Source organism: Balaenoptera physalus (genome assembly GCF_965194825.1).
Source record: "Balaenoptera physalus genome assembly, chromosome: 16".
Classification (NCBI taxonomy): domain Eukaryota; kingdom Metazoa; phylum Chordata; class Mammalia; order Artiodactyla; family Balaenopteridae; genus Balaenoptera; species Balaenoptera physalus.
The window spans coordinates 20,995,035-21,019,079 of NC_138898.1; the positions used below are offsets into that span (position 1 = coordinate 20,995,035).

At 49.9% G+C, this 24,045-nt stretch overlaps 1 protein-coding gene and 1 long non-coding RNA gene across 5 annotated transcripts in view; one reads left to right on the plus strand and one right to left on the minus strand.

The window, feature by feature from the left end:
* The window catches only part of LOC309645411, a 377,709-nt gene that overhangs the window by 114,621 nt on the left and 239,043 nt on the right, over positions 1–24,045 (plus strand). The window lies entirely within an intron of this gene.
* Positions 1–24,045, minus strand: part of PPP1R16B (protein phosphatase 1 regulatory subunit 16B) — a 101,870-nt gene that overhangs the window by 18,494 nt on the left and 59,331 nt on the right. For all 4 annotated transcript variants that reach the window (XM_082430197.1, XM_082430195.1, XM_082430198.1 and 1 more), the window contains exons 3-5: positions 7,547–7,617; positions 3,381–3,526; positions 111–214 (exon numbers count right to left, since the gene is read on the minus strand). In XM_082430197.1, the coding sequence (XP_082286323.1) occupies positions 111–214; positions 3,381–3,526; positions 7,547–7,617 (321 nt within the window). The remainder of the gene's footprint in view (positions 1–110; positions 215–3,380; positions 3,527–7,546; positions 7,618–24,045) is intronic.

Below are 24,045 nucleotides of genomic sequence, written 5' to 3' on the forward strand. Positions count from 1 at the left end.
CACTGAGCAGGCGGTGGGCACATTGCTAGGTAACTCGTTCACCTGCATTGATGTGAGAGAGCCGCAGCCCCGCACTAAGCCCACTTCACGGCAGGCGGCCCCGCCCTTACCCTGGTACGCCATGCACGTCTCGATGACATCCAGGGTGGGCTCATCCTCGCAGAGGTCATAGGGCATGTTCCCATCAGAGTTGACGGCAAGCAAGTCAGCCCCACTGCAGAGAGAGGGCCAGGGTGAGGGCCAGGTATGTGCGCAGAGGGTTGGTCTGGCTGCCTCTACCATCCAGCCTCTCACTCCCACCCCACTATGCACCCCAACATCCACAGCCCGACTGCGCTGCAGCCCAGCAAGGATCGCATCTCCAGGATCTCAGGGGCCCCAGGTGGGAAGGGGCCAAAATCCCAGGAGAGCTGTGCCAGCAGACTTCCCCCAGCTTCCCACTCTGTTGAACCAGCAGGCAGGCACTTGGGCACAGATGTCAAATAGAAAATACAACATTAATGGCGGCAGCACTGCTTCCCAGGCATCTGCTTAGAGCCAGGCTTGATCTAAGCCCTTTACACTCATCATTTGATATAATCCTCGTAATAGTCTTCTTGGTTCAGTATTATTGGCCCCATCTCACGCAAGGGAAGCAAAGACTCAGACAGCTTCAGTCACTTGTCTGAGGTCACACAGCCAGGACGTGGGAGGGTCAAGACTCAAACCTGGCCCAGCTCTTTTCACTTCTCCTTGTCCTAGTTCAGTCTTGGACCAAGTGCAGAAGTACCCTCAGCTATCCCCTACCTCTTCCTCTAAGTAAGTCCCTGCCCAAAAGGCTGACCAGGGTAGGGACAGGACAGAGCCTTGGGGCTCCATGGCAGAATCTGCCTTTTGGGCCACTGGTTCCTACGTGCGTGGTTCTGGGATGCCCTGCGGCAGCATCACCCGGGCACCACTGAAATAAAATGCAGCTTCCTGGGCTCCACTCTGGACCTCCTGAAACAGAGTCTCTCGGGGGTGGGGTGGGTGGGGTTGAGGATTACGTATTTTAAACCCATGATTCTGGTACACATCGGTGCTGGGCACCCACTGTGCCAGGCTGGCACCACCCCATTCTCCTCTCGCACCATCCCAGATTGGACTGTGGCCACCTGATGCTCCGGCAGACTTAACCACACCCAGGCTCTCATCGGAGGTGTGGGCATGGGCCACCTGCCAGTCCTTTGGCCTAACAGCCCTCCACTGTGACCTCTCTGAGCTCCTGTGCACCGTTGGGTAAGCTAATCCACCTCTCTGAGCCAGGGCAGCATCTCTATCCCCCCAGTAGCCACCTGATGGGCCCTGGCTGCTCTGCTGAGACCTCTGCCAAAGGTCTCCTGCCCTCGGCCACTATTCCTGAATCCCTGCACTCAGATGCTCTCCTGGGACCCCAGCCCATGGGTCTCTCTCCGTCTTGGCTCTGGTACTGAAATCACCTGATTTCCTGTGTGGTTCCTCAGGACTTTAGCTTCCCTGAGTGCTCAGTGCCCAGCACAGGGCTTGGCCCAGCTTGAGTGCCCTCCAATCATTAGATGAATTCAATTAAATACGCTTGAAATTGAATGGTGCCTTTCCTGTGTGTTTATAGAAACTAAGCAGACTAGAAGGAATTTCAGCATGGGAGAAGACTGTCAGAGCTCTATAGAGGGAAACGGCCTTACTCCTGGCAAAGGGATTGTTACGTGGTGTCCCCCAAAGCACGTTCTGCCCCAAAGAAATGCAGGTGGGCATGATTTGGGGGGACAGGGGCAGAGCCAAGGAAGTATGCTTGCTTTTTCTTTTTATAGCAAGCAAAACAACAATGGCAACCACAGGGCTTCCCTGGTGGCGCAGTGGTTGAGAATCTGCCTGCCAATGCAGGGGACACGGGTTCGAGCCCTGGTCTGGGAAGATCCCACATGCCGCGGAGCAACTAGGCCCGTGAGCCACAACTACTGAGCCTGCGCGTCTGGAGCTTGTGCTCCGCAACAAGAGAGGCCGCGACAGTGAGAGGCCCGCGCACCATGATGAAGAGTGGCCCCCGCTCGCCACAACTAGAGAAAGCCCACGCACAGAAACAAAGACCCAACACAGCCAAAAATAAATAAATAAATAAATAAATAAATAAAATTAAAAAAAAAAAATGGCAACAACACATAAGCACGGAGGAAATGAATTCAGACTCATGGCGACAGACAGAGAAAAAGAGATTGAAAAAAGAAAATGATACCCTGATACAAAGACAGACGAAGACACTACAAGAAAACTACAGACTGATATCCCTTATGAACACTGATGCAAAAGTCCTCAAGAAGATACTAGCAGGGACTTCCCAGGTGGTGCAGTGGTTAAGAATCTGCCTGCCAATGTAGGGGACACAGTTTCGTTCCCTGGTCCAGGAAGATCCTACATGCCTCGGAGCAACTAAGCCTGCTAGCCACAACTACTGAGCCCACGTGCCACAACTACTGAGCCCATGTCCTGCAATTACTGAAGCCCGCGCGCCTAGAGCCCATGCTCCGCAACAAGAGAAGCCACTGCAATGAGAAGCCCGCGCACCACAACGAAGAGTAGCCCCCGCTCGCCGCAACTAGAGAAAGCCTGCACGCAGCAATGAAGACCCAACACAGCCAAAAAAAACCAAAAAAAACAAAAAAACAGCAAACCAAATTCAGCAGCCTATTGGAAGGATTATACACTGTGACTAAACGGGATGTATGCCTGTAACACAAGGATGGTGAAATTAAAAAAAAAATAAATTTATTTATTTATTTTTGGCTCCATTGGGTCTTCGTTGCTGCACACAGGCTTTCTCTAGTTGCAGCGAGCAGGGGCTATTCTTCGTTGCGGTGCGCGGGCTTCTCACTGCGGTGGCTTCTCTTGTTGAGGAGCACAGGCTCTAGGCGTGCAGGCTCAGTAGTTGTGGCCCACGGGCTTAGTTGCTCCGTGGCATGTGGGATCTTCCCGGACTAGGGCTCGAACCCATGTCCCCTGAATTGGCAGGAGGATTCTTAGCCACCGCACCACCAGGGAAGTCCCAAGGATGGTAAATTTTATGTTAGGTGTATTTTACCCAATAATATCGGGAGAAAGAAAGAGAATGAAAGGAGAGAGAGAGAGAATTAAAAGAGACACAGTGGAAAAGACAGAGTGAGACCAAGGAGGAAAGAGACAGAGATGGAGAGAAAACGAGAGAGAAAGACACAGGGATGGAAAGGAAATGTGGTGAGAAAGAGAAAGAGTGGCAGGCACCAAACGAGACAGAAAAAAAAAAGAGAGAGAGAGGAGATGAAAGTAAAAAAAAAAAAAAAAAAAAATAGAAGTTGGAAAAAACCAAAGGCAGAGGGAAGGCTGTTCCTGGGGGAGAGAGGGGCACGTACTACTGAACGAGGATTTTCACCAGGTTGATGTGGCCGCAGGTGGCCGCGGCATGCAGGGGCGTCCACAGCTCGTTGTCCTTGGCGTTCACATTGGCACCGTGGGAAAGGAGCAACTTGACAATTTCCTCAAAGTTGTCAATGCAGCACTGCAAGGTGGACACAGGCAGGGTCAGCTCCCGGCAGGGCCCTGGGTCGTGACGAGGGCACACCAAGTTCCCCCCCCGAGAGGCCACAAGAAGGACAGCAGAGCCAAGCTGCCTGAGTTTGAATCCAGCTCCATTACGTACATGCTGCGTGATCTTGGGCAAGCCACTTAACCTTTCTGAGTCTGTTTCCTTGTGAGTAAGTTAATAATATACAAGATAAAAATATAAATACAATCAAAAAATAAAGTCGGCTATAAGATGTTTTGCAAATGTGGGTGGAATGGGATGAAATTTGGAATGAGGCTTTAAAACCTTTTCTTTTTAATTTCAGAAGGCTTCCTTCGAACAGAACTGTATGGAGAACTCTTAGATAACCAATCAATTCAAGCAGGGCTGCTCGGGCTGAAGCAGGGGCATGTGCTGGTTGGGTGGGGATGGGGGTGATGGGGGAGATCCCCCTTGACAGCAGTGACTTCCTAGATCACAGTTTGGAATCTCTGACTTAGGAATTTCTGACCCAGAAGCTAGTTCTTGGGGAAGTCCCAAGTGACCAAGCCTCGCCCCCCAAAACCAAGCACTGTGTGAGGCTCTAAGGGGCCCTAATACAGTCCCTGCGAGGAGACAGCCGTGTCTGTGCTCCTGCTTGTCCACACGTGGGGCAGCCCCAGGGAGAAGGCAGCCCCCGGAGAGATGCAGGGCTCCAACGGCCATTGGGGCTCCCAAACTCCAGGGACGGAGGGTGAAAGATTCCAAGGGGACAGAGGGGCCTCAAGCCAGGGCCATGAGCAGCGAAAAGTGAGGACAGAGGAAGTAGAAGACAGGAAACCACTTTACAGACTACAGGATGCATCCCAGGTGACCTCTGGAGAAGCCAGCAGGGGACAAAGTGTTCGGCACTGCCCATCCAGGGAAGCGCTTACCCCTCGGTGCAATGGGAGATGTTGCAGAGTTATACTCAGAGGAGCAGAACAGTCAAGCTTGTTTTTTAAAAAATCCCTCCTCAAAAAAAAAAAAAAAAAAAAAAAAAAATCCCTCCTCTGGCTGCATGTGGAGAAGAGATTGTGATCACAAGCTTTGCAGGGGAGAAGAGGCATAGTGAGGAGCTATGTTGAAATCACCCATTTAAGAGATGATGGTGGTCCAACCTACAGAAGTGACCGTAGGCCTGTGGAGGAGTGACTGGATGCCAACAGAAGGAGCGGGGGCACCTGTGGGAGCCCACAGCCCCAGGTAGGTGTGGGGATGGGGATGAGGCTGGGGTGGTACCACGGCCTCCACCCCCATTCTCAGCAGAACCAGGGGTCAGTGCCAGAGGGACAGATGGGAAAGAAGCAGCCATTTGCACGGATGGTGCCAGGGACCCAGGTTCTCTTTCTGCACCAGCCGATCTGGGGTTGGCTGGCTCTGGGGGCACCTCTCCGGACAGCAGGGGCACGTGTGACCCAGTGGAGCTGGGTGGTGCCGCAGGTAGTTGGGAGAACCATGCAGTGACACAGCAACGCCGGCAGAGGGCACCAAACGCACCAGAGTGAGGCAGTGGGGAAAAGCGAGGGTCCCCAGGCTGTCACCGGGAGATGGGTTCGGGATGGCCCGGTCCATAGGCGGAGAAGCAGCCCAGCCCCTGGGATCAGGGGACAGGAGGGCCAGAGATCCCACCCTGAGGGCTGCAGGAAAACATGAGGATGGGCGGGGCGGTGGGTGGGTGGGAGGATTATGCACCCAGAATTGTAGTCGTGTGAGAAGGATGCCCATGGGCTGGACCAGTCTGTACCTGAGCAAGGGCTGGGTTGGGACCTGGATGCAGGAGTGCAATGGGGGCTGGTACGTGATGGAGTGGGCCGGCCTCCTCTCCTGCATTCCCCAAGGTGGGCAATGACACCTGGCATTGGATGACTCCTCCCACCCCGTCACTTCCCACGTCCAATCTATCACCAGGTGTGGATTCCATCTCCTGCATCGCTGTCCCCATCCCCACTGCCTTGGCTGAGGCTTCATCACCTCTCTCTGCCTCCCTGTCACTCTCCTTCCACACACCTCAGCCAGAGAGAGCTTCTTTGTTAATCCAGCCACGTTGCTCTCAGTTTACAAACCTCTGAAAGGCTCCCTGTTGCCAAGAGCAGAAAATCCACAGAAAGCTCTCCTTACCGTGCTCCTTCGTTGTATTGGAGCAGTAGTGACAATAATGATGACACCAATAACAACAGCCCCAGCAAGAGCAGTAAAAATATGTCACATTGTCAATAATAAGAGCTAATGCTTTTTGCGGAGTTACTAGGGCCACGCATCTTGCTAGCCATGCATTGCCTCATTTGATCCTCAGAACAACACTTCCAGGGCTCCATAGCCATGTGGGGCTAGAGGCTACCGTACGGGACAGTGTCGATACACAGAACATTCCATCACCATAAAGGTTCTATTGGATAGTGCTGCCCTGAACTCAGTTTCCTGAGCTGTAAAATGGGGATAATAATATTTCAAAGACTTGCTGTGATGATCAAACCACACTTCACATAAGTGAAGAGGCTTTGCCAAGAAGTGAACATGTGACAAATTCTAATAATAATAATAACTAATATTTACCCAGCGTCAAGTGATGCTTATAGGGTTTTTATGTGTATTTATTTAATCCTCACAACAACCCAACGAGATGGATACTTGTTGTTCCTCTTCTACAGATGAGGAAAGTGAGGCACAGAGAGCTTAAGTAACTTGCCCAAGGTCACACAGCTAGAATTTGTGGCTGCATGAAGCCCTGCGGGACAGGAAGAGAAGCCAAGAGGACACATGGGGAGCCCCTGGGCTGATGGCTGAGGGTGGAGACTTGTCCCCAGGGCTTATGGGTAGGAGGGTGGCCAGTCTCTCCTGCCCTCAGAGGGAGATGGAGAGGCTCTCCCCAGCCCAGGGTTCCAGTAGCCTGGCCTCCCACCCGCCAGGCTGCATTCAAGTCCACCTGATCAAAAACTTGGTCCAGAGCACAGGGAAGTTCCGTGTGTTCACTCGTTAACTCAGCACACACATATTGAGCACCTACTGTATGCCAGCATGGGGCGCAAGACTGGGATACACCGATGAGAAAGAGACATGGGCTCTGCTCTTGTGCAGCGCAGAGTCTGGGTAACGGGAGACCAGCATTAAACAGTCACGCTAATGGATGAAATGACAAAGGGATGCTCAGAAGAAAGGATATGGATATAACGGCAGAGCTCTCAGGCTCTTGCTGAGCACGCACCCGAGCGCTGGGTGAAGTGCGACGGGGAGCAGTACCTTGTGTGTGCAAGGGACCGAAAAGTCAAGTGGCTGGAGGCCAGGCAGCCAGAAAACATGGTGGGCTCAGCAGGGGCACAGGGGAGTTCCTTACCCCCAGCGTCATGGAAAGACACCAGAGCACTTTGAGTAGCATCAGCAGATGTTGGGTCTGAGCATCCCTGTAGCCACTGCTTGGAGGATGAATCAGGGCAGGGCTGCCTGAACGCTGGGGACTAGTTAGGGGGCTGTTGCAGCATCCAGGTGACAAATGACAGCCAGAGCAGCCCCTCCCCAGACAAAGGGGCCTGGGCCCATCTCGCTGCCCTAAAAAGGATGTGTGTTTTGATAGCACATGATTCCTGGCCAGAGTTCATGGCTGTGTGACCTTAGGAAGGTCACATAAGCCCCCTGTCAATCACTTTTGTCACGGGGGTGGATGGATGCCTTGGTGGGTGTGAATAAATGTGCTTCGTAAACTGTCAAGCTCCAGACAAACTTGCTTTGTTTGTCAAACCCTTTGCCAGGCAGTGAGGATGCAGTGTACAAAGGCTCCCTGTCCGCGGAGGCTGTGTGTGCCACACATGTGGGCATGGGGCTCTGTGGGCGTGTCTGTAACAGACACACTCGTCTCCAAAGCAGACAAGAGCCTTTCAGATGTGGCAGCTGCGGCTCCCCTCCCCCTCCTCCCTGAGGGCTCTGGGAAGGAAAAAGCAGGGAGATGGGGCACCTGTCCAGGTGGAGAGCAGGGAAGCAGGGGCCCCAGCGGGTCCTTACCTGGTGCAGGGCTGTGAGTCCATCCTCGTTGCACAAATCAGGGCTGATCTTATTCTTCAGGAAGTAGCGCACTGCAACAGAGGGGACAGGAGTGACTGTCCTGTCACACTTCAGGTGTGCAGGGATGCGGGGGACCCAGATAAGACCCACTCTCCCCCAGGTCCTGACACAAACAGTCTTGTTTACTCCTTACAACAAGGGTGAGAGGTAAGTGTCAAAACCTCCCCATTTCACAGATGAGGAAACTGAGGCACAGAACACAGATCTCTTGTCCAGGATTTCCAAGAGGTGGAGAGCATTGTCTGTCTTACTCTGCATAATAATGACAGGAGCTAACGGTTATTGAGCACTTCCTGTGCGCCAGGCACAGAGCTAAGCGATTTACATTTGTTGTCCAGAGGGAGCACATTCTAGTCGCTGAAAGCATACACTCTGGTGTCCAATGGCTTGGGTTCAAATTAAGTGCCGTTTTTATTGGCTGTGCAACCTCAGTCAAGACACTTCCCTCTCTGTGCCTCAGTTTTCTATTTTATAAAATGGGGATGATGTTAATCCCACCTCACCAGGACATCATGTGGAATAACTGAGGTGAGCTGTGGCAGGGTCTTAGCACGGTGTCTGGCACATGGTTTGAACGTCAGCACTTGTTATGGAGGTTGTTATTATTTTTATTAACACTGCAGGTCCTTGCACCCATAAGTGCCAAATGCCCCTTCTTTGGCCCTACTGAGCCTTGAGGCTTTAAAGCAGAGGCTTTAACTGCCCTCCATCCTGAGACCTTTGTCTAGTGTGTGTGTGTGTGTGTGTGTGTGTGTGTGTGTGTGTGTGAGTGTGTGTGTGTGTTTGTGTTTTCAGGGATGGCGGGAGGGGGGAGGGAGCTGGGGCGTGGGAGGGCAAAGTGAACTCTAGCCACAGCCTCCAATCCTTCTTGCTTAGGACCAGTTCCTCCCCTTTTCCACGGGGACCCTCCCTCCTTCTCCATCCTCCCCAACCCATTCAAGCCCTAGTTCCCATCCTGGACCCAAGGGCAAAGGGAAAGAGGGAGGGTCAGCACACACATACTGGTAGTACATCATCGTATCAATACATTCAAGTCCACCTGCCCAGAAACTTGGGCCAGAGCACAGGGAGTCTTCAGTGCGTTCATTCATTAAGTCAGTACACACATATTAAGCACCTACTGTATGCCAGCATGTGGAATGACGCTGGGATACACCAAGGAGCAAGAGACATGGGCTCTGCCCTCGTGTGGCTCAGAGTCTGGGTAGCAGGAGACTGACATCAAACGAGCGAACCCACCAGCCCTGCAGGCCCCTTCCCAGCCAGCAACAGGAGCCCCTGCCATGGCCTCCAAGCTTTAGGATATCCATCTCTGGCCAGCCTCCAGCTGCACAGCTCCCATGGGGCCAATGGGATGAGTCCATTGAAGCCCATGGTTCCTCTTCCGGCCCATCGTACCCTTCCCTGTTCAAATGGCTCCAAGCCCGAAGGTAGGGCCTGCACAGGCCTCTTCCCCAGATCCACCTTCCCAAGGGTGGACCATGCAGTGGGAAAATACACCTCTAGGCTGAAGGGGTGACAAAGGGGTGGCCATTTGCAGAGCAAATGGAGGAACTTGACTACACAAGCTGGCTTGTGTGTGAGGCCCTCATGATGCCAGGGACTGAGGCCTGGGTCCTGCAAATGGGAGGAGCAGGCTGGGCCTGGCCCCTCTGAGCCCCCTCCCACTCCCACCCAGTTTGGCTTCCTCAAAACACGAGCCAAACTGCACAGCCCCTAATGCCCGCTGGGGGTGCTATCTCCACACTACAGCCCACCACCCGCGTGATGGGGCAGGGACACAGTGGTTTCCTCCTAGATTTGCCTCTGCTGTGCAGTAACAAGCTCGAGGGACCTGTGAAGGGCGGAGGGAAGGCCATCCATTCTGCAGGCTGAATACCTGCTCGGCAGCCCCAGCGGGTGCTGGGGAAGAAGATGAGGTCTCTGGAGCAGCGGGGATGGGGGCCGCCTTCATTAGTCCCAGCTCCCGGACCCAAAGCCCCAGTGGCACCCTTAGCCTGAGTGTGAACAGAGACCCCTGTGAAGGGGAGGTTGAGGCCTCCACCCAGCCTCCTGGAAAGAGGTGACATCTCCGGCAGACTTGCCCTAGATGCTTTCATTGCTGCTGGGGGTCAGAGTGACAGGAGTTTATACCAAATACAGCCAGGTCCTCTGGAACCACCAGCCACATCTAGCTCATATGGCTTTCAAATGTTAACTCATAAAAATTCAAAATTCACTTCCTCAGTCGCTCTGGCCACATTTCAAGTGGTCAACAGACACAGGTGGCTACCATATTAGAAAGTGCAGAAATAGAACATTTCCATCTTCACAGCAAGTTCTATTGGACAGTGCTGCTTTGGGGCATTATACATGGAAATTAGCCCCATCACCAAGAACTAAAACCCTTCTGTGGCTCCCCATTGCTCTGGGAACAACGTCCAAAACTCTTACTATGGCATAGAAGGTCTGCACGATGTCTTCCCTGCCTGCAGGCCTCCATCTTGCACAATTCCAGGGGGAACCATTCACACTGTGGTCTGTGAGACTGGCACCTCCCAGCCCAGGGCAGAGCAGTGCACAGCTTGCTCAGCTGTACACAGGACTCCTAACCTACCTGCCTCTCCAGTCTCACTTCTTAAACTCCAAACACCTTCCACAATGGTCTTTTGTCAGCTACAGAGTCACCATACTTCCTTTGGCCTCTGAGTTTTGCATAGCCTGTTCCCATTGCCTGGAAGATGCAATCATCCACCCATCCATCCACCCATCCGTCCATCCATCCACCCATCCATCCATCCATCCATCCACCCTCATCCATGTATCCATACATCCATCCACCCATCTACCATCCATCTACTCACCCTCATCCAATCATCCATCCACTCACCCACCCATCCACCAACCATCTATCCACCCACATCCATGCATACACACACACACACACACACACACACACACCTGTCTCACTCCTCATCCTGTGCATCCCACCTCAAACTCTCCAGACGAAGGCACTCCCCCTAGTCTGCACGCCCAGAGCTTCTCTACATCTCATACATAGCCTTATCACAACCATAATTACGTAACAATTTGGGTAATCATGGTAGACTTTGGGTCTGCCTCTGTAGGGCAGGACAGTGACCTGGCACTTGCTGCTCTTTCCTTAAGGCCTGGCACGTGGTAAATCCTCAACAACCTCTCCAGGACCCTGACCTAATTGGTAGCCCCTTAGCTCAGTCCAAGTTCACGGCTTCTCCATCTCCGAGCACAGCAGACCACCCTGTATGCAGTGCTGACCCGTACGGCTCGCATCTGGAGTAGGCAGTGCTGCCCGCAGGGTCCTCCTACCAGGATGGTCGGTAGCTGCTCTCAGCCTCAAGTCCACGTTTGAAGACTATGGCAAAGCCACTGACCACCGTGGCCCAGCCTGTCCACGGGCTGGTGGGGTTGTCCTGGGCCTGACAGCTGGCCTTTGGGAGAGTAGAAGTGACCATGATGTCCCTGTGCAGGATGGGTTTCTGGAAGGTTCTCCTTTGGGAGTGGGGGGTGGACCAGGCTTCCGGTCCAGGAGACACTCTTTGAGGCAAAAATTAAGCATCAGCTTCCAAAAGCAGCCTTTGTGTGCAGTAATTATTAGGGTGTTCTCTGTGTGGCACGGGAGCCTAAGACATGTAATTAGTCCAATGTTGGGCAGTTATATTCAGCCCAAGAAGTGGGACAAGTCATCCTCATCTCTAAGGAGCTGTCGACAGTCATGAGCCAAGGCCCCCTCCGTGGTTCTACTAACGCTTTAGCTGGGAGCCTGGCTCTGGACACAACTCACTGGAGCAAAGACCCCACCACCCAGGGCCTGGCCAGGTTTTCCTGCCTCTGGGGTTCAGCAAGAAAAATGATTCTTCTATCAACAGTGTCTTCTTACTGGACGCCTCCTATGAGCCCAGGTCAATGCAGAACCACTTTCTTTCATGGGTTCATGTCTAATTATTCCTCTTATGGAGAACAGGAGACAGAGGAGACAGAGGGTCAGGGAAGTGCAGCTCACAGCCACGTGCAACCGAGTGGAGGAAATCAGACCCTCTGATTTCTAAGCCCAGGCTCTTAGCCACAAGGCTGCTCTGTTCTGCCCCTGAGGCCAGGAATGTGAACCAGCATTGCTGGAGTAACCAGAGCCGGGCTGAGAGCTGGCATGGGGAGGAGGGGGAAAGGAGAGTGGACAGAGTGACCTCTGCTCTGCAAGCATCAGAGGCCCTCGAGTCCCAGGCCAAGCCTCTTCTTGCAGACAGAAGGGCTCAGTGATCCACAACCAGGACAGAAGAAACATGGCAGCCCCGGGGTCATGGTCAGACATCTCAGGGGCCAAATTAAACACAAGGTTGCCTTCTCTCATTCCCTCCTTAAAACCCTCTGGTGGTTCCACATTGCTCTTAGAATAGAGTTCAAAATCCTTCCTTGGCCTTCATTGGGGTCAGCAAACTATGGTGCAAGGGCCATATCTGGCAGGCAGCCTGTTTCCATAAATTAAAATTTCTTGGAACACATCCGCACTCATTGATTTACATACTGCCTGTGAATGCTTTTACCCTACAACACCAGAGTTGAGTAGTTACAGCAGAGATGTATGGCCCGCACAACCTAAAATATTTACTATCTGGCCCTTTACAGAAAAGATTTGATGACCCTGGTCTTCACGGTCCTGCATGGTGTGGTCCACCTACAGGGCTACCACCTTGTACAATTCCGGGGGGCACTGTTCTCAGCATAGTCTATGGGAATGGCTAGCTCTGGAGTTGTGCAGTGTGCAGCCTGGTCAACCTGACCTAGCCATCTTGTGTCCCTAGCCCTCCAGGCTCTTCTCTTGCTCTCCAAGCACCTTGCACAATGGAGGTAACTGGCTTGGGGGAATCTGAGGGGTTGGCTGGGGCTCAGGGAGGACAAAGACAAGAAAGGCATGCTCTCCTCTCCAGCTGGGCATGTCCACCACTTCTCCTGATCGCCCACCCTCAGGTCTGCCCCCAAAGCACCAACACCAGGCTTGCCCATCAGTTTGTCCAAGTGACCCTCTGTCCTCACGCATTTCTTTAGCTGTGGCTTTAGGCAAGTTATTCCTTCACTCTGTGCCTCTGCGTCCTCATCTGTAAAATGGGGATCACAACAGCATCTTTTTTGTGGGGTTGCTGTGAGGATTAAGTAAGACAATGCCCGAAAGCTACTACTATCATTTGTATTAAAAATAAAAATAAAAAACAATCACTGAGCTCCAGCCTGGTCCCACCCTGTGCTGGGTGCTGGACATGTAATCATGGATATCTGGCATTTCTCAAGAGCCCTTGACCTGGTCCTAAAAGACAGAGGTCATCTCTCTCCAGGGAGCTCCGAGCATCTGCTGGTTCAAGGACCACAGTGAGGCCACAGCCAATATCCCCACCACCCCCCGTGAAGGCAAGACCCCACTGAGATGGCAAAGAGGTGGCTCCCGCCCTCCCCTAATGTATTCCTGCTCCTGGCGCCAACCCCGTCGCTCCACCCACACCTCCCTGGCAATCTGGCTGGAATCTGGGCCAAGCAGGGCCATCTGTTCCCCTCCGTCTCCAGCTGTAGCGAGCGAGGCTGAACCAGCCCATCTCGGCAGGAAGCTGGTGGCGGCTGCCTTTGGGGAGAAATCACTGCTGACAAGCTTGTGTTTTCTTTGCCACCTGACCCACTCCACCCCACAGAGCAGACCTCCTGACCTCGGGCTGGTCAGTGACGTGCAACCACAGGTGTGGGTCCTGCTCCTGCCCTGGGGGATCAGGGACAGCAAGGCAGAGGTGTCTGCTTACTGGAGGTGGACCTTGGACAATCTACATCTGCTGGGGGCGCCCTGGGGCTGAGCTGCTGTCGCCTGGCCACATGACTTCCACTATCACGTTCACGGGACACCCACTCACCAAGCCCTCCTCCCTTCCCGTCTCGCTTCCTTTCCCACCCAACACCCAGGAACGAAGCATCATCCTCCCACTCCCTCCTAGGCGCTGACCTAGGAGGTCAGATCTAGTTTCTGACTCTCCACACCCCTACTTTCTCCCACCCCCTCAACCCCCCTCCCCGAAACCCTCACCAATTCAGTCACACTGGTTTCTTCCATTTCTTAAAGCAAAGCAAAACAAAAACTGAGCTCCTCAAGGCCTTTACACACACAGTTTCCTGCACCTGGAGCCCTCTTTCTTCCCATACTTGGGCCAGCAAACTCCTCTTCTTCCTTCCAATTCCAGCTGAAATGTCACCTCCTCTGAGAGGCCTTCCGTGATCACCCCGATCTCAATCGAGTTGCCTGAGTTATTCTCTCCCATAATACCCTGCATTTCTGCTTCACAGTAGCTCCTACGGCAATTTATAATTATAGGGTCATTAGTTAGCATATATTAATTATATAATTCTTTGTTTAGTTTTGGGGGCTCTATGAGGGCAGGGAACCCCATTGACTGGTGTCCCCAGTGTCTAGCATGGAGCCTGGCTCAGAGCAGGGGCTCAAGAAATATCTATTGCAGTGAGAGCACCTGAAATCTACTCTCTTAGCAAATTTCTAGTACTCAATACAGCACCATTATTAACTGTAATCATCATGCTTCACATTAGGTCTATAGATGTATTCATCCTACATAATGGCAACTTTGTACCCTTTAACCAATATCTCCCCCCCCAAAAAAGTATCTATATGAGGAGATGGATATGTTAATTAGCTTGACTATACTAATCTTTCTCTCTCTCTCTCTCTCTCTCTCTACATATATATATATATAAATAAACATCACATTGTGTACCTTAAATATATACAATTTTTTTAAAATTTATTTTTATTTATTTATTTTTGCCTGCGTTGCGTCTTCGTTGCTGTGTGGGCTTTCTCTAGTTGCGGAGAGCGGGGGCTACTCTTTGTTGCGGTGCGTGGGCTTCTCATTGCAGTGGCTTCTCTTGTTGCGGAGCACGGGCTCTAGGCGCGGGCTTCAGTAGTTGTGGCTCGCGGGCTCTAGAGCGCAGGCCCAGTAGTTGTGGCGCACGGGATTAGTTGCTCCACGGCATGTGGGATCTTTCCGGACCAGGGCTCGAACCCGTGTCCCCTGCATTGGCAGGCGGATTCCCAACCACTGTGCCACCAGGGAAGCCCAAATATATACAATTTTTATTTAAAAAAACCTATTGTGTGAATGAACAAAGGCAGGAAGGAATGGAGGGAGTGTGCAATGCTCTGGGGGTCCACAAAGCTGCTTGTTCAGGGGGGCCTTGGGACGGTGGGACATGGTCTCCCCCTGGGGACACGTGCATAGTCCTGCAGACACAACACAAAGAGTGTGACTTGAGGACGGAAAAGCAACAGGCATGGATTTTGCATAGAAATGAAGCAGCGAATACCCCTCCCCAAGCCTCCGGTGGCAATACAGCCAGACATGGCAGCTGACCGTAGAAGTCCATCAGCCCACCTCCAGGCCAGGCCCCAGGCACCATCATGACCCTCCCACCCAGGATCCCTGTCCTCACTCCCTCTGTCCTGCACCTTTGGTGTTCTTTCTACAATCCAGCACTGACTGTACACCAGGCACTTTGTCTATCAAATCCATTAGTCTTCCTAAGCCAGTTATGAGGACTAATGACCTGCTATTATAAATTAACTGCCTGGTATCATCACCCCGATTTACAAATGGGAAAACTGAGGCTCAGGCTTGAACATGTGAAATGACTTGCACCAGGGCACGTGTCTGGGAATGGCAGAGCTGGGATTTTAACCCGGATCTGGCCACCTCCAAAGGCTGAACACTTAACCACTTTGCTAAAATTGCGCCAAACAAGGACCCGGGGAAGGGAAGGTGGGCAGCAAAGAGATGTGTAAGATGGATGCAGACATTAGCGTGAAGAAAGCCATTGACAAAAAGCTAGACGAAAGGTCAAGACCACTGCCAATAGTTCAGTGTTCAGTACATGATAATAAAGACAATGATCGCTAACAGTCATCCCAGAACCTTCTTGTTAGAGCAGTTTGCAGACAGGACACTGGGGCAGGAGGTTAACACTTAGCCTGAGGTCCCGTGACAAATGAGTGGCAACTCGGGGGCTGACTCGAGCCTGAGCTGCACCACTTCCTCTGTTTGTCTTCCTGCTGCCTCTCCATTCTAGGCAGACCCACCCCATCCCTGATGCCAAGCATCCTCATGGCCGGCCTCCGGCTGCTGCACCCCACCCACTAGGCTGCACCTCCTCCATGGAAAATCGTGCCCCCCGCTGGCCCTGTTTCCTCCCCTTCCTCACATCCCAGGTCTGCTTTGCTCAGTCTCATGGGGTCCAGCACCTGGGGCCTGGTCAAACCAGCTCCTCTGGCCCTCCCTCCCCCTCTGTCCCTCCTCAGGGTGCTGTCAGGGCTGCAAGGGGCCCAGCCTACTGCTTTAACCATGCCAGAAGGGCCAGCACTCTCAGCCTCTTTCCTCTCCTCCCAAGTCAAGGTTGTCTCGGGTCCTCCCTCAGTGCACTGCACCTCCCAAATCGTTCCACCGAGCAGCTTCAACCTTTCTACCCACCACTGCTCATCCCTGGAGCAGAAAGAGCCAGAAATAGCTGCTTCTAGGGAAGCCCAGCCGCCTTGGGCTGGGGGTGGAGTCAAGTCTAATGGTTTCTGCAGGGACTGGTGCAGCCCATCCCACAGGCAGGAAGTTCACCCCTGGATCCCGGGCGATGACTCAGCCATGGTGGAGGGTGGGCTCAAAGTCACAGCCCCAGGCCCAGGCCCCAGGAGCCAGGCCTTGCTCTCCCTTAGGCAGCCACCCTCCAGGGCCCATTCGAGAAGAGGGGTCAGACAATAACAAGTGTTGGCAAGGATGTGGGGACATCGGAACTCTCATACATTGCTGGTGGGAATGTAAAATGGGGCAGCTGCTGTGGAAAACAGTCTGGTGGTTCCTCAGAATGTAAACATGGAGTTACCATATGACCCAGTGATTCCACGACTAGGTATAGACCCAAGAGGAATGAACACGTATGTCCACACAGAAACTTGCACACAGATTTTATAGTAGCATTATTTACAATAGCCCCAAAGTGGAAACAAGCCAAATATCCGTCAATGGAGGAATGGATAAATGAAATGTGGCATAGTCACACAGTGGAATATTATGTAGCCATAAAAAGGAATGAAATGCTGATATGTGCTACACCCTGGATGTACCTTTGAAACATCATGCTAACTGAAAGAGGCCAGTAATGAAAGACCACATATTGTGTGATTCCATTTATAGGAAATGTTCGGAATAGGCAAATCCATAAAGATAGAAAGTAGATGAGAGGTTGTCAGGGGCTGAAGGGAGCAGGGAATGAGGAATGACTGCTCATGAATACAGGGTATCCTTTTGATGAAATTTTTCTGGAATTAGTTAGTGGTGATTATTGTACAACCTTGTGAATGTACTAAAGACCACAAATTGCACACTTTTAAGAGGGAATTTTGTAGTATGTGAATGATACCTCAGTTTTAAAAGGAAAGCAAGGGGCTCCAAGCTGACCTTGAGCATCCTGCTGTAAGCTCATTCCCCTGCCAGCCTGGGAGATCTGTGAGGTCAGTACAGCACCTGTTGCACTCATCGCTGTACCATAGGGCCGAGGATGGTAGCCAGTACACAGTAGGTATTCAATCTTTGCTTAATGGAAGGGAAGGAAGGAGGAGGCCACTGGCCACTTGCGCTGTATATGATCTGGCCTCTGTTCACGTCTCCTGGCATCATCCGTCCTCACCACCATGGACCCTTTCAGGACCACCCATGCACCACCCTCTCTCTTGCATTTGTAAACCTTCTTGTGTGCTATTCCCTCTGTCTGTCTTTTTCTGCCTTCACTTCACTTGGCTAATTCTTAACCAGGTTTCAGCTTAAATGTCACTTCCTCCATGAAGCCTCCCCAGGCTAGGCCAGGTACCCTTCTCATGCGCTTTCTGTTCCCTCCACAAGAACACTTAACACCATAATGTAGTTGTGTATGGATTTGTCTGTGTCTTTACTAGACTATCAGCTCTGGAGGGGTAGAGGAGTAGGAACCACAAACTTTCTAGCTATTGTGACATAGGCTCCTGGTCAATATGTGATGATTTCAGGGGTCAGGAGAGCCTGCCTGGCTTATACTCAATCCTCAGAACTGGCCAGAGCATCCTCCCTTGGGATATTTTATGCTTTGTCCTCTGGACAACAAGGCTCCCAGGCTGGGCTAGGCCACAGACTTTTCCATCTCAGAGAGAATCTTCATCCCTTGGCTTATATAATACAAAGAGGCCAGCTTCTCTCTTAGCATCTCTGATGTCCACATGACTGTGAGGACAAGATGGCCAAGAGTGCACCAGACATGAAGCTATAATCTTCGCTTTTCTAGAGGCTCCATGCCCAGGGCACATGGCTGAGCTGGGCAGGAGTTTTTGACAGAGACTCGTATCAGCTACCCAGATGTCTCTGGACATATGTAACTTATATCTAGTACTAGGTGTGTGCCAGAAAAATGATTTCAGACCCTTTAGAATATAAACTCTATGTGGGCAAATCTTGTCCGTCTTCTTATCTGGGGTATCCAGCACCTAGAGTAAGAGCTCAACAAATATTTGTTGAGAGAATGAACAAGAAAAATTGTTTTTCTTCTGTAAGAAGATAAAACTGAAGATACCAGGGAAATTTAACAAAATATGTACAAGATCTATATGAAGAAAACTACAAAACTCATATGGATGAAATTTTAAAAATTAAATAAAAGGAGAGGTATTCCATTTTCATGGATAGGAAGACTCAATATTGCCAAGATGTCAGTTTTTCCCAACTGGATCTATAGATTCAATGCAACCCCAATCAAAAATGGGTTATTTTATGAATACTGACAAACTGATTCTAAAGTTTATATGGAGAGGCAAAAGATCCAGGATAGTCAACACAATATTGAAGGAGAAAAATAAAGTTGAAGGACTGACATACCTGACTTTAAGACTTAGTATAAAGCTATAGTAATCAAGGCAGTGTGATATTGGTGAAATAATAGATAAATAGATCAGTGGAATAGTATAGAGAGCCCAGAAATAGACCCACATCAATATAGACAACTCTCATCCATTGCTGGTGGGAATGCAAAATGGTGTAGCCACTTTCGATGGCTTCTTACAAAACTAAACATACTCTTACCATACAATCCAACAATCACACTCCTTGGTATTTACCCAAAGGAGTTGAAAACTATGTCCACACAAAAACCCACATACAGATATTTATGGCAGCTTTATTTATAATCACCAAAACTGGGAAGTAACCAAGATGTCCTTCAGTAAGTAAATAGATAAACTGTGGTACATCCAGACAATGGAATATTATTCAGTGCTAAAAATAAATAAGCAATCAAGTTTAAATGCCTATTACTAAGTGAAAGTGAAAAGCTACATACTGTATGATTCTAACTATATGACATTCTGGAAAAAGCAAAACTACGGAGACAGTAAAAGGATCTGTGGTTGCCAGGAGTTGGGGAGGGGGGAGGGATGAAGAGGCAGAGCACAGAGGATTTGGGAGGCACTGAAAATACTCTGTATGATACCTTTATGATGGATACATGTCATTATATATCTGTCCAAATCCATAGAACATACAACATAAGAGTGAACCCTAATGTAAACTATGGTCTTTGGATGATTGTGATGTGTCCTTGTAGGCTCATCAATGGTAACGAATGTACCACTGTGATGGGTGTTGTTGATAATGGGGGTGGGCTATGCATGTATGGGGCCAGGGGGTGTATGGGAAACCTCTGTACCTTCCCTCAATTTTGCTGTGAAACTACAACTGCTCTAAAAAGTGAAGAATAAGTAAATAACTAAGCAAACAAAAAGAAACCAGGGATAAGCTACAGTTAATCCTCTTGAAAAATGCATAGTCTTTCTGAAACATGAGGGTGGGAAAGGAATCTCTTCATCATGTAGGAGCAGACATTTATGTACTAGATTTCCTCCAAGGGATGGAGAACTACATTTACCTCATCTAATGTGAAGAAGACATGGGTCTGCAAGGTTCCTCCATCGAAGCTCCAGACTGTGCCTGTGTACACTGCCCTCTGTCCCTGTCCCTTCCTCCCCTTCTGTCAGCTCCCTCACCCCATAGGTATCTTGTGGGCTCCCTGCCCTCCCATCCCCATAGTAATTTATCTCAGGGACTCAAGGCAAGGATACTGCTGGTCCAGAAGCACGACCCTGAACTTCCCCATTGCATTCATGAACACATCAGACCCCAGCTGTGCCAGGTCCCTGTTCTTCATTAATTCTGCTTCCAGAATTCTCCCAGCAGCTCCTCTTGCAGCTTCCCTGCAGACCCAGGAACCCCATCTCCCTTCCACCCTGCAGAGCCTGGCCGCCCAGGAACTCTCCAAGGTATTAGCTTTTATCCCAATTCCCCTCTCCCCAAACGCCCTGCACTCCTCTTCTTGAATTCCTGTTGCTTCCCCAACTCCATCTCTCTCACCTCATTGCTCTTTCTGCTTCTCGCTCCTTAATTTTTTTAAATAGCCCAATTATATCGTATCTCCAGGGAAGCAATAGATAAAAAATATTCCCAGGCCTGCAGGTAGGCGCTGCATACACAGAAACACTAAAATGGCTTCACAGCCATCATAACAATATCTAGCGTTTGTTGACTATTTTCCACGTGCGAGGCACTATGCTGAGACGTTACATGTCTCATCCCAGTTAATCCCCACAACAACCCTATGACTTAGGTGCTATTATCAACTGATTCAAAAGAAAACTGTGATTTGCTCAAGCTCACTTAGCTAATAAGTGTTGAAACTCATTTCTGGTCTGGGTGATTCCAGGCACAACTGGTGGCTCTGGCATAACTAGTGACAAAAGATCCTCACCCAAATATAACCAAGAATAAAATCCATTCCTATCAATATTTAGGCAGAGAAAACAAGTTTCCTATGAAGGGGGAAATTCCTTTAGCTCCCATCTGCCCACTTTGAACCTTCCGTCTGGTTTCCCTGATCCCCCTCTGCTGTCCCAAAGCCCCCCACTTCCCATGCCTGTCTGCCCAGTTCCCAATTTCTTCCTAAAGATGCCATGTCTTGCTTCTCTCCCTCAACACAGAGTTATACAGGACAGGGACAAATCCCAATCTGGGCTTCCTTCCGCCTGTCTGACCGAGGAAATTAAACAAGATCTTTGAACATTTTAAAGGTAACCACCGGAGAAATTAAAATCAAGATTTATATCTTCCAGATCAATGGAAAAGATAAAAGCAAATAAACATAGTATTCCTGAAAGTCACAAAATGAAAGAAACAACAGAAACACAAATGCCACAAAGCATGAAACTAGATGACCAAAACACAAACGTTGTAACAATAAACAAAATCATTTATCCTCCTCTACAAAGCAGTAGAGATTCAGTTGCCTAAAAGAAAAAAATTCAACTATGTGCTAACCAGAGATACATCCCAACAAAATAACAGACTGAAAATAAAAGGATGCTCAAATATAAAACAGGCAAATGCAAACACAAGGAATGAGGGGGTGGCGACATCACTGTGATACAGAATAGAATTCAGGGCAAGAAGAGGAGGTAATTAACTTTAGGTTGATTTTTAAAAAATAGTTCAAAATAAAATCATAAACAGAAAGCAGATCAGTGGTTGCCCGGGGCTATTGATGAGGTGGGGAAAGCGAAGTTGTTAGCAGTTAGGAAAACTTATGAAATCATAATCAGTAAAGCAAAACTCAGTGCAACACAAATTATCAGTACATAAGTCAAAACCACAATTTTGACACCCTAAAGAAAAGATCAGGTGGGGGGCGGAAGGGGAAGACTTATTGACAAGGATGTTCACAGTAGCATTGTTTATATACACTGCTTATAATTGAGAAATATTGGAAGCAACCCGAATGTTTAAACATTTGAGACTGCTTAGGTAAAATATGGAACATCCATATAATGGAATATTCTGCAGCTGGTATCGTAAAGAATTTTTAATGACATAGGAAAATGCTTGATATATAACATAGAATGGAAAGACAAAAACCCAAAACTATACATTCAATGCAATCTCGATTGGAAAGGAAAAATGCATTGTGTCCACACAGACCCACACTTCTCATTGGGAAAAAAATTAAGATATTAACTGTGGCTATCAGTGACTTTTATTTTATGGTTGCCGGAATTTTCCAAACATTTAAAACCATGTATGCACTACCTTTATAATTAGGATTTTCTAATTTCACTATAAAACTAAAACCATACACAGAATGGTCGCCAAATGGTAAGCACTCTATTTTTGCTAAGAGTTTCTAGGGCAGAAATGAGGTCTCAAGCTGGCTGACCCCATGAAGGAAATGCTGAAGCTGGGATTCCCGCGTTGGGTAGGAAGTTAAACAGCAGCCAACAATAATAATAACCCCTTTGTTGGTATTGCAAAGAGGTTCACAAACTATGGTCCAATGGCCAAATCTTGCCACTTTGAACAGTTTGCATGTTAGGAATGCTTTCTGTGTTTTTTAATAGTTGGGGGAAAAAAAATCAAAGAAGAATATTTTTTGACTCATGAAAATTACATGACAGTCAAATATCAGGGTCCATAAGTGAAATGTAACTGAAACACATACTCTATATATTGCCTATGGCTGCTTTCTCTGTGGTAACAGACTGTACCACCCACAGAACCTACAATATTTCTTATCTGGCCCTTTGCAAAAGAAGTTTGCTGATCTCTGGTGCAGCGCTTTTCCGCTAACAAAGCATGTTGAAAACCACAGTCACTTAATTCTCACAATAAAAGTCTCCGGTAGGAGAGGAAGAAATCAATGAATGTCCAAGGCGGACCGTGGGATTGTGGCCAGGAGGCACGTGAGCAGCTCAGGCTCAACATCTTCACCTGCCAAGGAATGAAGGGGGCACAAGCCCCCAAGAGCCAGCTGTCACTCACCTTTCTCCCCACCGTCTCACCTCCCAGCCCCAACTCAGTCGCCTCTGCCCTCCAAAAGCAGTCGCGTTTCCTGTCAAGAGCGTGACCTTCTGAAACCTGCAGAGTGGAGGCTGCAGCTGCAAAAAAGATGGTATTTTTATCCGGACCCTGCTTCCTGTTTGCTGGCTGGGGGTTTTATTTGCTGGTGTTCTGTTTTGTCATTTCTGATACAGACTCTCTCCCTTGTCACATCAGAACAGAGATGTCTGTCCTCAATAGGGTATGCTGCCTTTCACCAGGCCCACCTGCCCCCGGGTCCCTGGTCCTTTGTCCTCTCCCCTCCTGCTGCACCATCTCCTGTGATGTTGAGATACCCATCTTCTGCCTGCTCAGGAGCAGAAATCAGGGCAGCTGGATGGGCAGGGGGGAAACAGGAGCATTTCTGCTGCAGGAAATGGAAAAATCCACTCTCTTATCAGAGAAGAGCTGGCTGGGCTAGGAGGGGAACAAGTTTGCAGGTTTTCCAGAGTTTCTGGAACCCACTTCTGGAACCCATAATTTTTTTAGCAAGGTCTGGTTGGGGAAGGACCAGGGCAGCTGCTGGAGGTAGTTAAGTTTGGGACTTGGGAGTCGTTTGCTGGGAATGTCCTCCCCTGGGACCTGGGGATCATTTGCTGGAACTCCCAGCAATAGATAAAAAGGGACTGCCTTCAACCCTCCTGCCCCCGGGACTCAGCCAGATGGGGGAACAGAGAGCAGATACATCAGTGTCTAACAAGTCGGTGATGGCAGGAGCTCACATTATTGAGCCCTTACTGTGTGCCTAGCACCGTGCAGGAATTAGCTCACTGAAGCCCTACCACTGCCCTGGGCAGGAGGGAGGCAGCCGCTCTGATTGATGCTATTTTACAAACAGGGATACTGAGGCACAGTGAGTTTAATTACCTTGCCCCGAGCCACTCATCTGGTAAGAGACTCCAGTAGCTCCCCACTTGAACTCTGGGCTTGCTCTGCCATGATGATTTCATGTCTTAGAACTAAACCTGACCCTAGGTCTCAAGAGCTGGGGATCTGCAGCCTGGAGCATTCCTGTTCTGCCATCACACCCAGCACCAGGCTCTGAGCCAGACAGATAAAAGGGCTAGTCTGTCCTTTGCTACAATCACTCCTACCCCTGGAGAGAAGCCACCAAAATGTACCGCTGAGGGACAGGCAATCTACCTAAGCATTGCGCCTGGCATGAAAACACAGGTGGAGTGGCTAAGAATTCAGACCCCTTTTCCCAGTGATCTGACCTCAGGCATGTCACTGCCTCTATCTGAGCCTCAGTTCCCTCACCTGTAAAAGAGGAATTATAACCTCATAAGGTTATCTGAGAAGTAGATTATAGAGTACTGATATAAATAACAATAGTAGTAGTAGTAGTATTTAGCTAGTTGGCTCTCCCCATCCCAGCAGTCATCCCATAGGAATGTGGAGCCCAGCCTTCAAGCTCCAAGGCACTGAATGGTGGCTCCAGGTGGTGGACATCTT